The sequence below is a fragment of the Chelonia mydas genome, chromosome 3 (genome assembly GCF_015237465.2).
Source record: "Chelonia mydas isolate rCheMyd1 chromosome 3, rCheMyd1.pri.v2, whole genome shotgun sequence".
Lineage (NCBI taxonomy): Eukaryota > Metazoa > Chordata > Testudines > Cheloniidae > Chelonia > Chelonia mydas.
In genome coordinates this window covers 149326564-149341801 of record NC_057851.1, presented here as the reverse complement: position 1 = coordinate 149341801, position 15238 = coordinate 149326564, and the positions used below count along the sequence as shown (strand labels likewise).

General features: G+C 41.5%; 1 protein-coding gene across 12 annotated transcripts in view; it reads right to left on the bottom strand.

The window, feature by feature from the left end:
- BABAM2 (BRISC and BRCA1 A complex member 2) overlaps positions 1-15238 on the bottom strand; it is a 318227-nt gene that overhangs the window by 227153 nt on the left and 75836 nt on the right. Inside the window, exon 1 of one of the 12 annotated variants that reach the window (XM_043543525.1) lies at positions 12636-12732. The exons of the other annotated variants lie outside the window; for them this stretch is intronic. Coding sequence (XP_043399460.1) covers positions 12636-12659 — 24 coding nt within the window. The 5' untranslated portion in view covers positions 12660-12732. Of the gene's footprint in view, positions 1-12635; positions 12733-15238 lie in introns of those variants that run through there. 12 annotated transcript variants of the gene reach the window in all.

The window sequence follows — 15238 nt, the reverse complement described above, 5'->3', positions numbered from 1 at the left end:
TCCCCCTTTGAAACCCCTCTTTATAATGCGCATGATAATCAAGGTGGGTCACCTCCAGCACTAATCCAGGTTTTCTCACCCCCCCCCCAACACCCCCCTTTTTTCCAAAAACCACACACACAAACTCATTCTCCTGCTGGCAACAGCTCATCTTACAATGTGCACAGCAATTTTTCCTGCAAACCCCCCCCCAAGACGTTCTGGTTAAACTTGGATTATTGCTGTGCACATTGTAAGATGAGCTGTTGCCAGCAGGAGAATGAGTTTGTGTGTGTGGTTTTTGGAAAAAAGGGGGGTGTTGGGGGGGGGTGAGAAAACCTGGATTAGTGCTGGAGGTGACCCACCTTGATTATCATGCGCATTATAAAGAGGGGTTTCAAAGGGGGATGGGCTGTTGCCAGCAGGAGAGTGAGTTTGTATGTGTGTGTGTGGGGGGGGGGGGGGAAGGCTGAGAAAACCTGGATTTGTGCTGGAAATGGCTCTACTTGAGGATCACTTTAGATAAGCTGTTGCCAGCGGGGGAGTGAGGTGGGAGGAAGTTTTGTTTCATGGTCTCTGTGTGTATATAATGTCTTCTGCAGTTTCCACGATATGCTATGCATCCGATGAAGTGAGCTGTAGCTCACGAAAGCTCATGCTCAAATAAACTGGTTAGTCTCTAAGGTGCCACAAGTACTCCTTTTCTTTTTACGAATACAGACTAACACGGCTGTTACTCTGAAACCGAACAAATAAAGCAAATTCAAAGGTGGAAAAAAAAATTTGCCCACAAAACTCAGTACTACAGAAAATCTGCCCCACCCCTTCAAGTAATTCATCTGATAAAGATACAAGACGTCTTAACTAGAAAGATACTATAGACTTGTCCTGTATGTCCAGGAGAGCCTCTCCCTGAATTCCTTGTGAACTTAATAAGAATTTTGGATGAGCAAGGAATACCAGAATGGCCCCAGAAGAGCATCCCCAACTTGCAGGTTCTCTCTGAAGGCAGACCCGCCTCCTCTTCCCTCAAGATTATAAACATAAAATGAGCAGAAGCCCTAAACCTGATAATGTACATTACCGCAAGAGACAGAGGACAGTAGAGAGTTTCTCAGGCAGAATGATCACGCATTATTTAAGGCTTTAAATGTTAATAGTGAGATCTTGAAATGCACACAAGAAACAAGTGCAGTTTGTGGACATCATGGGTCTCTTACAAATCACTCCTGAGCAGTTGTCATGCTTGAAGGTGCCAAGGCACCTCTGTTCACTTCCTGGTCTTGCTGAGTACACGCCGTCAGGTGTCTGGCCTTGTCTCTATACCTCCCTTGGGGTGGAATTTCACAATTCTACCACACTTACACAGGGTATTGCAATCCATGACACAGTCTACCAACTATGTATACCTAACTGGATTCAGCACCTGCAGTTCTTCTTTGGGGGGGAGTCTATGACTAGTGGTGTATATAGAAATCAGACAGGCTTCTCAAAATCAACGTATTGTTTATTTTAACACTGGAACAAAACATTTAGCGAACAAGAACCTTAAGATAACAAACAATCTACATACATCTTGCCTGAAGGCACACCATCCCCTGATGTAGCCCCGGCATGCCTGGCTTCCTCAAATACCCAGTTGCTGCCTATCCCACTCTGCTTTTCCTGAACAAGTCTCTGAATAGCAACCCCACCCTCATGACAGGGAGTTCCTTTTTAAACTGCTATAGTCATTTGCTTTTGTCAGTTCCTGGGCTTTTCATGCTTGTCAAAACAAGTTCTCTACACTGGCTAGAGCCAGGAGGTAGAATCTTTACAGTTAACAATTTGGGCATTGTCTCTTAACAACCCTTAAATGTTTACCTTGTGGTGGCTTATCTTAAGCCACTGTTTTCTTCCTGCTTGCTTTTCCTTAAGCTTGCTATTACACTAAACCAATATATTCATACAGTGAGCATCCCAATAACCAGGTCAACATACGGTATTCATAAACTATTAAAGAGCAGCTCCATTTCCATGTGCAGCAATAGCCCCAAACCTGTACACTGCTTGACAGCATGGCCCCAGATAAAACATTTCTGCATAATACTCATGCCTAAATAATAAAATGTTGGAAATCAAAAGAATTTCTAGACCATATTGGACACAATAAAAGCAAATTATAATGTTCCCTTCTGAAAATTATATGTTACAAAAGGGAGCAGAATTCAAAACATAAAAATTAATCTAAATCCAAAACAGCATTATCAGACTGAATATTTACTGGTATTTCTTAACTGACCTTCTGTAATCAGTTAAATTAAAAGGCTGTTCTGCTTTCATATTCATAAGCAGTTAGTGACTTTCTCTGCAGAAAAATGAATTATCACGGTTCAACAACTTGAGTCTAAAGGGCACAAAATGGTGAATTTAAGTGAGTTCTCAGTTCAAAAGGGCTTGTGCTAGATTTGATTTTCCTGTTTTTTTTAACTTTGCAAATGTGCTTCCAGAAAGCTAACAAGCTGCTGCCTCCAAGCCAACCCGCTCCTTACTGTTTTGGAGTTCTTGCAAGGAAAGGGAGTGTGCTGTGCCAATATCATTACACTTTAGGGCCAGAATCATTTTATTTTAAGCCAGTTTCCTTTACAGTACATTTTATTCAGATTCTACTAAAATGCTGCTTGCACAGTATTATATTTTGCTGAAATGAAGACTCACAACTTTACTAATCTTACAATTAAGTTTTTTTCCCTTCTTCTTATTCTTGAATAACTGATAATATCACTTCCCCTAAAGCTGCTATTTCCAACTTTTTTTTTCTAATAATTCTTCTTATAAACAGCCATGTGGGGCTAAGCATCTTTTTCAATCTGTACATTAAGTCTTATCAACTTTGTTTTTTGGTCTCAATTTCTAAACCACCTAGCTGTATTGCCATGCAAAGGGTAGTGGCATTAATGTAATGTAATGGCAGAAAGCAGCAGTTTCTAAAACAGAAGTATTTTCTCATAGCAAATAGCTTTCTAGGTCTGACTTTCCACCAGTTCAGAATGAATAGGTACTTTCTCATATTCAGATTAGGCAGAATAGCAGCAAGGAGTTTCTCTCCTTTTGGCATCCTTCAATTAACTAAACTCTGATGCTTATTAATCATTATTAATTATCATTATTTATTTGTATGATCATAGTGCCTAGGAGGCCCAGTCATGGACCAAAATGCTCTCCCCCCATCTATGTACTTCCTGTGCTGAAAAACTAGGTTTTTATTAGAATTAAAGTTTAAAACTTCCCATAATAAAGGGTCTTTTAACTAGCCAACAGGATGTAGTCTATGCCAGAAAGAAATGAGGTAAGAAACTTCTTTCTGTCTTCCAACTCCACAGGCAAGAACAAATGGGATCAGTTTGGCACTCCCCATTAACACATTTTCAAAGTGGGATAGGCAAAGCTGCTGTAGCTATCCAGATCCCACAACAGATACTTTTCCAATTTATTTTTTTTAAACAAGAAAGAAGCCAGTTATGAGGAACTGTGGGAGTCCCAAACAACTATAGTAGAGATAGTTGGCTTGGGAATGGCCTACTGAATTGTTACACAGATAATGCATCTTTCAAAAGGTCACATTTACTGAAGCAAAGCCATGCAGTCAGACTAACACAGCTGCTACTCTGAAACCAGTCTGTAATAGTTACAGGTCACATGCAAGAAGATATCTGTGCTGCACAGTTCTCCTAAAGTAGACTCACCGATCTCAGATGAAAAGACCAAAGTTGCCTTTGTAAAGTGAGCCTCAGTGAAGACTAAAGAGGATAAATTAGTAATTTTACAGGCTTTTAAAGAGTGTTTCATCTGGCTCTCTCATCTGGAAGCCAGCCAGCCTTCCTTTGCCCTTCAAAGAGAAGGAAAAGGGATTTAGAAGCCTAAAGTCTTATATTCTATCCAAACTGAACTTTAGAACCATATGCACACGCAGACCGTACTATATCCTTTCCTTTCTTTGCGTGAGATTAGGGCCAATGTTTGGCAAAACTATGTCCTGATTAAGATGAAATGAGGCCAAAACTTTGGGAAGAAAAGCGAGGCGCATACATAGGACCATTTTATTTCCATAGGAAACCATAAAGAGAGATGCACAAGTAAGAGTGGCTAAACCCTCTAAGAAGCCACCTTCTAGGAAGCGAGGGGAAAATATATGAAAGGGGCTAAAAGTGAAAAAGACAGAGGAACTGAAGGACTAAATTCAAGCTCCAGGGAGGTACAGGGAAAATCTTCAAGGAGAAGAGGGTAGAACAGGAGGGCGAGGAGATGGGAGCCCATAGAAAAGCCTCCTGTCCATCCTCCTACAGAGAATAGAGGCCTGAACCTTAAGGGAAATGAGAAGAACCCACCAAGAAACACACACAGAACAAAAGGGATGCCAGATATCTTAGGAGAGAGTTTCCTCACAGTACACCATTGAGAAAAGCACTCCCACACACACCAGTATACTATCAAGGAAGACTTCTTTCTGGATGCTAACAGGATCTTCCTGAGTCTCTTGATAATGTCTAGCTTTTTCAGCATATTCCTTTCATGTGCCAGGCCAACAGTGAAAATGGTCTTGGGTTCAGATGTATCTGCACAAAAAGGCCTTAGGATAGCAGATCCTTCTGATGAGGAAGGAGAAATGTGATTTCTGGACATTCTTAGTAGTATGAATAGCATATCCCAGCTCTTTAAAGCAGGTCCAGGGCCATGAAGATTACAGTTCCCCAAGTCTATTTTTATTAGAACCGTCAAAATGAGAATGAGAAATGGAACGCAGATGCCAGACTGAATTTCCTTGGGATGGAACCATTGCCCAGAGGTCTGGAAACCTGCTGCAAAACTTGAACATCATCCCGTTGTGTCTTATGGTGAATAAACCTATCTGTTGAAAGTCCAGTCAAGCCACCAAATCGTGAAATGCATTTTCCTTGAGGTTCCATTCCCCTGAGTGAATCTTTTACTCTTGTAGCTAGTCCACTTGTACTGTATGTTCCCTTTCACTAGTACATGCAAAGCCCCGATAGATTTTTTTTCCAAGATGAAAAGCAGGCTCCAGAAGGACAGAGGAGATTTAGTAAAGGTTACCACTGAAGGATCTGTTGAAGGAAGAGTTAATGAAAGGTCCTGAATTTCCCTAACCTATTTGAAATATCTGCCCATTGACCTGCCTATAGAAAGCTTAACATTTGGGAATTCCCAGCAAACTTACATAAATTTTGTTTTTATACCACAAAAGAGGAAACAGGTAAGGTTTGTTTTTCTCATTTGGCTTCATCCAGAAAAATGTGGAGAGAAGAATTCTCTTCTTTTACTGTTCATTAAAGTGTCTTGTCTATCTACTTAATTAGAATTTTCCATTCTCTAAAGAAGCCCTCTTTGAGGAATCTGGGAACTCCATTTCAGGCTCCAAAGATAGCATCTTCTATCTCCTGTACCCAAGGTGATAGCAAGTTGAGGGGAAGTGGAAAATTTTAGCTTAGAGAAGGGGAATGATACAAGAAAGAAGGATCTTCTTTGTTGGGGTCCAGATTGAAAAGCCCACACCTCCCGACCAGCCGTTTTGTGGCATGGAGGAGGCTGGGGAGGTGGGGGGGGCATGGCAGGCTCTGGGAAAGGGGCAGGAAGGGGTGAAGTGGGGGCAGGGCCCATGGCAAAGTCAGGGGTTGAGCAGTGAGCACCCCCCAGCACATTGGAAAGTTGGCACCTGTAGCTCCAGTCCTGGAGTCGGTGCCTATACAAGGAGCTGCATATTAACTTCTGAAGAGCCGCATGCGGCTCCGGAGCTACACGTTGGCCATCCCTGGTATAAACTGTGTATCCACTAGGGGGTTATCCAAGATAGTTGTACAGGTATATCTATACCAGAAAATCATTTTAAGTGTACACAAGGCCGCACTATCTTGCCTCACCGCATATGAGCTACCCATTTACTCTGTGCTGGGGGAACCAGGACACAGAAGTCACTAATTTCTTTTAGAAAACATTATAAATTATTTTAAAAATTGTGTGTGTGATTTCAAGATAATAAAACTAGAGATGAAATATACATTTGTGTAGATTTTTTTAAATATAGCAAGTAAACTTTTGATAAAATACAGTTTTGCACTCAAACTGAGTTCAATGGGAATTATGGGCACACAAGGAATGTAGAATTATACTTTTTCTCTCTCTATTTTTTTTTATTTGTATTTTACATTTTTCACTCAATTTAATGCTAGATAAAGGTGTTATACTGCTCTACGATTGTGCCTCAATACTGAGTCAAGCAGAGCACTTCTACAGTTTAGAGAACAATGTAAGTGCTCATAACCTCATTGCCCATAGAAAACCAAGCCACTGAGAAAAGGCAACAAATATCATCTGAGTTGGTTTGAATCAACAAGCTAAAGGTGAAAGGTTTATTATCCCACTGACAATCTTCTGATTTATCCTCTTTCATCAACAAATATTGCATTTTCAAGAAATCAGACATATTCTAACAATTAACAATTTGTTGATATCTTTTCAATGACTAAGCAAACAATGTTTTGTCAAATTCGAAAATTAGATTTTGAAGTTTCTCTGTGCTATATACATCCAAATTACGTGCACTATTTTGAACAAATCGTTATTCAAAATATAAACAGGATTCAGCTGGCACCTCCATTATAAGTCCAGATTTTCAGGTTTAGATATCTTGGCTCTTTTAAGCTTCCGTGGGTGAAGTTTGGCATACAGTTGCTGACCAGATGTAGAATTCAAATGTTTTTAGTCAAAGAGCTTTTCACATTCTAAAAAATAATTAACCACCTTCCCACCTCCACTCCCCTTCCCCCAAACAAATTTGGAATAGGTTTCAGACTCAGTAAGAGTAAAAATAAGTTTTATTTTTAAAGTGCTCAACCCCAAAGACATTCAAGTACAGCACAAAAACAAACTGAATATTTTCAAAGGCAACTGAGGCCTCAGTGAAAAGTAAAATTGCCAATCTAGCATAAAAATGCTTAAGAAAAAACAATACATTAACTCAAAAACAATACATAAGCCCAATAAACAGCAACTAAAAGGAAAACAAGCTCTGGCTAGAAAAATGGTTTAGGCAGGAGCAGTGATGATAGAGAACAGAGACTGTAAGTGTAACCTCCCTCACTAGTTTAGTTCATGTAGTGGTAGCAATCTTGTTCAGAGCTCTTATTTAGACCTAATGGTGTCCATTTCTATAAAAAGTGGAGCACGTTCTAATACAGTTATGTGATAACATTTCACCAGTATCATTTAGGTGTATTGACTTAACTGTCCAAACCCTACCCCATATTGAGATGGTCAGCTTCCAGGCTGTGAAGATCTAGGGATATATTTTGTACACTAACTTACTCCCAGTTAGCTCATGGTGAAGGTGTTTGGCCACTAATCTTCTCCAAGATGTCTGGACATTCCCAAATGTAGGAAGCATCACCACCTAAAGATATCAAGGATAGATATGCTTGCAAATTTTTGCTGGAATAAAATGGATGTAGTGCTGCAAGAACTAGAGCCTGTGAATTCTCTTTAGGAAAAACACATTCTTGCTCAACTTCATTCTGAGTCTGGCTCTGACAAAAATCTTGTGTTGAGGGCACAGAGACTTTTGGAAATTTAGGAAGAATCCATTAATGTTTTAGAAAACATTCAATTTGAGTCATGTCAGAGATTTTTTTGTGTGAGGACCCATACAGTAACTCATTCCAAAAAGACCACCCACAAGAGCACAATTTATATCATAGGGTGACCCTGTATGGTTCTATCTGTCAAGAAAATGATTCTGAATGGAAAGGGAAGTAGCATGGTCTGTGAGAGTCTCTGCACAGTTTGCAAGTTTAAGAGGGACTCCTGTCACTGGACCATTCTGAAATGTTTTTAAAAGCCTTAAAGAAATGCTCAGTCAAAACATAAACAAAATTAGCTAACTTGCAACTTGGTTTGTAAATATATATAAACAACACAAAGGGGGAAAAAAATCATTAAGAGAAGTTGCAAGCAAAGTTACGATTAAACATCAAAATAAATAGAGCCCTGTGCGGAGACAAAATTTGCATCCGCATCCGATCTGCAATCCGCAAACATGATCCACGGATACCTGCGAATAGAAAGTGGATAACCGCAGATTTGCAGGGCGCTAAAAATAAAACACAAAAATTTAGACAGTATGGAAATTACAGTCACCATCACCCAAACAACCATGAATCTGCCCACATATCATGATGTACAGAACATGCAAAACAGAAGATAATGCTATTCTCAAACAATGCACCAATGACTCAAAAAACAGAAGTGTCCTAACTGGACTAATCCTACCTTTTCTGATAAGCTAATTGTAAACTCACTAGATTAGCATTTAAATCAAATTGCTCCTGTCTTTAAATGCCTACCAAAAATGAATGCACTCCTGACACCTTTAAACCCATATGCTGTCATTGGAAAAAGGCAGGCTTTCATTTTTTCCTTTAAGTAAAAGTGTTCGCATTGAGATAATTACACCAAAGAATATTGGTTTAAAATATAGAAGTGTTTTGAAACTTAGCAAAAAGATACCCAGCTACTATATCTGAGGATACTAAATTCTTAAATGGTCAGAGCAAAAATTAGGTAATTTACATACAAAGATATAGTGCATCATTGGAATCATATTTACATAGACACAAAAGTGCTAAACCAAAGCCAGAGCTCCTCAACTCCACAAACTTGAAAAATAAAATGGATTTAGTCAAGCAAAGCTGATTTAGTAGATTTAACATAGCCTCATTGCAAACGCTCTATCAGACATGCAGAAGTTAAGATTCTAATAAAGTTCTTCTTTTTGGCCTTGAAATATATACAGGAATCATTTCTCCAACCATTGAAATGCAGCCATCTTTAAGGTATAGGACAACACATTACAGAAAGGAGAGGAAAATTCTGCCATTGAGACAAAATCTGCTATTACAATAAGGATCGTGGAATCTTTAATGTCCACAAAGAGAAGATACAAAGCTTAAAAAGTCAAGGTTCCATGAAAGATCTTCATAAAGTAAACAACACATCACTCAGTTAGTGTGTCTCAGTAGACTAAATGGCTGAACTGAGTCTACCGGGCTTCAAATCTCTACCAAATATTGGCAGTTAGTTAAGATATCAAAAATCAATCCTAGTCAAATTCAAACAGTAACTTTCACCATAATGCTGTTGTCTCCGTCCCACCAAGCAAAGCATACTTCAAAAATATTGGAAAGCCAAGGTTAACACTTCACGTATGCACTTCAATTATTGACTTGCTCACACTAACAAATAACAAGGCTAACATAAACAATTCTTGTTACTCAAACCGGCATCAAAGTAATGAGGTCCAAATTAATCTAATCTACACACACAAATTACTAATCTGGTTTTGTGCCAATTGAATTTTTATCTGAATACAGTGAAACATGGTGGGGGGGATGTTTGTTGTTATTGTTTGTTAAACACTTGTCCAGTACTTCTCATTCAAAATGAACAAACACCGAAGAGAGGAAGAACTTTATTATTTACAACCTGGGAATTTTATATTATAAATATATAAACACAAATATGAAATGTAAGTCTATACATTAATGACAGGTTTCAGAGTAACAGCCATGTTAGTCTGTATTCGCAAAAAGAAAAGGAGTACTTGTGGCACCTTAGAGACTAACCAATTTATTTGAGCATAAGCTTTCGTGAGCTACTGTGGAAAGTACAGAAGATCTTTTTATACACACAAACCATGAAAAAATGGGTGTTTACCACTACAAAAGGTTTTCTCTCCCCCCACCCCACTCTCCTGCTGGTAATAGCTTATCTAAAGTGATCACTCTCCTTACAATGTGTATGATAATCAAGTTGGGCCATTTCCAGCACAAATCCAGGTTTTCTCACCACCCCCCACCAACCCACTCTCCTGTTGGTAATAGCTTATCTAAAGTGATCACTCTCCTTACAATGTGTATGATAATCAAGGTGGGCCATCTCCAGCACAAATCCAGGGTTTAACAAGAACGTCTGGGGGGGGGGAGGGGGCAGGAAAAAACAAGGGGAAATAGGTTACCTTGCATAATGACAGGTTTCAGAGTAACAGCCGTGTTAGTCTGTATTCGCAAAAAGAAAAGGAGGACTTGTGGCACCTTAGAGACTAACCAATTTATTTGAGCATGAGCTTTCGTGAGCTACAGCTCACTTCATCGGATGCATACTGTGGAAATCGCAGAAGACATGTCTTCTGCGATTTCCACAGTATGCATCCGATGAAGTGAGCTGTAGCTCACGAAAGCTCATGCTTGCATAATGACTTAGCCACTCCCAGTCTCTATTCAAGCCTAAGTTAATTGTATCCAATTTGCAAATGAATTCCAATTCAACAGTTTCTCGCTGGAGTCTGGATTTGAAGTTTTTCTGTTGTAATATCGCAACTTTCATGTCTGTAATTGCGTGACCAGAGAGACTGAAGTGTTCTCCGACTGGTTTATGAATGTTATAATTCTTGACATCTGATTTGTGTCCATTTATTCTTTTACGTAGAGACTGTCCAGTTTGACCAATGTACATGGCAGAGGGGCATTGCTGGCACATGATGGCATATATCACATTGGTGGATGTGCAGGTGAACGAGCCTCTGATAGTGTGGCTGATGTTATTAGGCCCTGTGATGGTGTCCCCTGAATAGATATGTGGGCACAGTTGGCAACGGGCTTTGTTGCAAGGATAGGTTCCTGGGTTAGTGGTTCTGTTGTGTGGTATGTGGTTGCTGGTGAGTATTTGCTTCAGGTTGGGGGGCTGTCTGTAGGCAAGGACTGGCCTGTCTCCCAGGATTTGTGAGAGTGTTGGGTCATCCTTCAGGATAGGTTGTAGATCCTTAATAATAATAATATAATATAATAATAATAATAATCCTTAATAACCAGACTCCAGCGAGAAACTGTTGAATTGGAATTCATTTGCAAATTGGATACTATTAACTTAGGCTTGAATAGAGACTGGGAGTGGCTAAGTCATTATGCAAGGTAACCTATTTCCTCTTGTTTTTTCCTACCCCCCCCCCCCCCCGCCCCAGACGTTCTTGTTAAACCCTGGATTTGTGCTGGAGATGGCCCACCTTGATTATCATGCACATTGTAAGGAGAGTGATCACTTTAGATAAGCTATTACCAACAGGAGAGTGGGTTTGTGGGGGGTAGGGGGGGTGGTGAGAAAACCTGGATTTGTGCTGGAAATGGCCCAACTTGATTATCATACACATTGTAAGGAGAGTGATCACTTTAGATAAGCTATTACCAGCAGGAGAGTGGGGTGGGGGGAGAGAAAACCTTTTGTAGTGGTAAACACCCATTTTTTCATGGTTTGTGTGTATAAAAAGATCTTCTGTACTTTCCACAGTATGCATCCGATGGAGCGTAGCTCACGAAAGCTTATGCTCAAATAAATTGGTTAGTCTCTAAGGTGCCACAAGTACTCCTTTTCTATATGTTAAGATTTTTTTTAGAAATGAAAATAAAACCATACAAATGTTCATTTCCAATAATACTTTGAACTTCTAAACCACCTTCCAACCAATGATTTTAAAGGATTTTTACAAATTTTCATTAATATACAGCAGTTACAAAACAATCTAAAATAAAGGTTTTGGGGAGAGGAGGCTGTCCAGTCCCTGCTGCACTCCAGCCGTAGGAATTATGATACCTACAGACAGATTTCACAATGCATGACAGAAAGGGGCCATGATCGGGACACACTGCAGTGCAGGGTTAAAGTGAAGGAGCTGTGGAATGCCTACCACAAGGCACGGAAGGCAAACCACCACTCCGGTGCTCCACCCACAAGCTGCCAGTTCTACAAAGAGCTGAATGCAATACTCGGTGGCAACCCTACCTCCACTGCGAAGGCCACTGTGGATACTTCGGTGGCTCGCGTGCCAGTCGATAGCAGACTGAGCTAGGAGGAGGAAATCTTGGACGAGGATGTGGAGGGGAAGGGGGACCCAGAGGCAGAAGATGACTCGAAGGCCAGAGATGCATGCAGCCAGGAGCTCTTCTCTATCCCAGAGGAGGCTAGCCAGTCACAGCTGTCCGATGTTGGCGAAGCGCAAACAGGAGAGGAGGCCCCTGATAAGTGAATGTGATTTTGGGAATCGCTGAAATAAGTTGTTGGGGGCAGGAGAGTTGCAGAAAGCAGGCTTGTGTCTGGATGCACGTACCACCACATGCCTACTCTGAGCAGTGGAACAGGGTGTTGACTGACTCCCTCCATTCGCGGGAATCTGCCGCAGAGAACTCCAGGAAACTCTCATGGAGATACTGGGCAATCTGCTGCTGCAGGTTCTTTGGCAGAGCTCTTTTGTTTCTTGCCCCACTTTCCCGCACCACTCTGCCGTCACGGGGGGTGTGGGGGGAGGAAGCGTGACCTTTGCTGCACACAGGCGAGCCACATAAGGGCCAGGACGGAAGCCGTAGTCCTGGAGAAGACCCTCCCTTGATTCCCTGCTCACCCTCAGCAGCGAGATATCTCCAATAATGAACACAGCTTGTGGAAAATGTGAGGACAGAAATAATTATAAGGCCTCCTTTACTGTGCTGGCTCTCCCCAAGAGCCACATGCCCAGTGTACAGTAGGGTCCAGGAACACAGATTTCCCCTGCGATTACTCACCATTTTGCGGGTCTTGCAGCTCATGTGTCCTTGCCTGGGGTCAGCCAGTTAGTGACAGGTATGTGAATACTGGCTACGTTTTAAATCACTGAATCAGTGTTCTGTGTGTTGCAAACAATACTGCTTCTGTAAAAGTTTGCGTTTTGGCTTCACAGATATGACCTTGGGAGCCCAGCCTCCCTCTTTGTTATCACTGGCTGAACGGCTGTGCAGAATTAGAAAGCGGCCATGAAGAACTAAGGAGGACTTGCTGCGTGAGGTCATGGTGCACTGCGCAGCAGAAAAACAGGAACTGAAGGACAGCAAGAAGAGGGACCGAAAGGAAAACCCGGCACAACAGAATGAAGCCATGGAGTGGCTCTTAAACATTATGGAGTGCCAAGCAGACATGCTTCATACTACCACTGCAAACTGAGGAACTCCGCGCCCACCCTCCCCTGCAGCCGCTCGCAAAACTCTTTCCCTTGCACCTCCCAGACACCACCAATACACTCTTATCAACCTCCTGGCTCCAGTCTTTATCTGTGGCATTCTACTCTTCCCCTGTCACAGTCCAGCACTGCGGACTCCCAGTACCCACTGCACTCAAGACCCATCCCTCTGAAGTTTAGCCTGCTGAAGTACAGTACCCGCTCCATTGTTCTCCAAAGGAGAAGGTTGGATGTGATCCCTGGACATACACAAATCTTTAACTGTCCCGGGACCCCACTCCTCCTGGGACCTTCCCTTCCCCCATCCCGCTCAGTGCTGATGTGTTTTTTTGTTTGTCTCTCCCCTCTGGTTGTTGGTTTTTACTAAAAGAATTGTGTTACTTTGAAATCAATCTTTATTCTATTAATTGAAAGCAAACAGAGCCCTGCAAAGCAACAGGCAGTTTTCTTAAACGTTCACAGTGCATCATCTTCACCAATCACAATCACCTCCTAGCATTACAAGCACTGCATTCCTGAGCATAGCAACAAATATCAGTGGCTTTCAGCTTCAAATTGCTGCCTCAAGGCATCCCTGATCCTTATAGCCCCACGCTGCGCCCCTCTAATAGCCCTGGTCTCTGGCTGTTCAAATTCAGCCTCCAGGCGCTGAGCCTCAGTGGTCCAGCCCTGAGTGAAGCTTTCACCCTTCCCTTCACAAATATTATGGAGCGTACAGCACGCGACTATAAGCGTAGGAATATTGTCATCGGCCAGGTCCAGCCTACCATATAGGCAGCGCCAGTGGGCCTTTAAATGGCCAAAAGCACACTCAACAGTCATTCTGCACTTGCTCAATCTGTTGTCGAACCGCTCCTTGATGTTGTCAAGGTGCCCTGTGTATGGTTTCAAAAGCCACGGCATGAAGGGGTAGGCAGGATCTCCCAGGATCACAATGGGCATTTTGACTTCCCCGACAGTGACCCTCTAGTCCGGGAAGAAAGTCCCGCTTGCAGCTTCCTGAAAAGGCCAGTGTTCCGAAAGATGCCTCCGTCATGCATCTTTCCAGACCAGCCTGTGTTAATGTCCATGAAATGCCCACAGTGATCCACAAGTGCTGGAGAACCATAGAGAAATACCCCTTCCAATCAATGTACTCAGTGGCTAGGTAGTCTGGTGCCAGTATTGGAATGTGTGTGCCATCTAGCACCCCTCCACAGTTAGGGAAGCAAAGCCATCTACAATGTCACGCATGATGCCCATAGTCATGGTCTTTCAGAGCAGGATGCGATGAATGGCCCTGAACACTTCCATCAACACGAGTCCAACCATCGACTTTCCCACTCCGAACTGGTTAGCGACCAGACGGTAGCAGTCCAGAGTAGCCAGCTTCTACAGTGCAGAAGCTTTGCAGTCAGCTCAGAAAGGAGGTTCCATGTGTAGGAAGTGACATGGAAGAAAGCAAAGGGGTGATTGTGGGAGAAGGAGACAAACAGCCATTGAGGTTGGCATCTCTGGGGAGAAATGGGGATGGTGAGCTACATGGTAAAAGACAAAGTTGGATAAGTAAAGAAGGGACGAGTTAAGAAGGAGGCGGCATTGGACAGATTAAATGACTAGGCTGACATGACCAGGTACACTTTTTTACATTAAAGATAAGGTGATATACCATACTTTGTCAAAATTTATCACACAAAACTTATTTAGCAATGAATTTTATATAAATATTTCTTCTGCAAGATGCCCAGAATTCCCTTGAAGTGTTTCACACCTCATTTGCTGCAAGTATCTCTTTGCTATAAAAAAAAAAGTGTGTTACTCTTTACTTTGTATGTCATGTATGTATGTGATGGAGACACAAACCTCTAAGTGATGTTGCTATAAGCACCACTGAGAAGCTTGGAATAGAGTGAAACAAGAACTAAACAGAGAAAGGGGTAAAAATTAGGAGAATTTAAGAAATTAATTAAAGATTATGAAAATACATTTTAGACTCTACTTATTATAATGCATATTCTTCTTTATATTTGATTTAACTTCCCAGTAGCCCACAATTAATAAAATCCAGTTAGTACGGATTACTGCATCCTGCTTGAGAACAGAAATAATGTGAATATTAAGAAGATAGCCCTCAAAAGCCCAAGCACATATAAAGGCCATAATAAAATAAAATTCCTGAAGTGATGTAAGGGT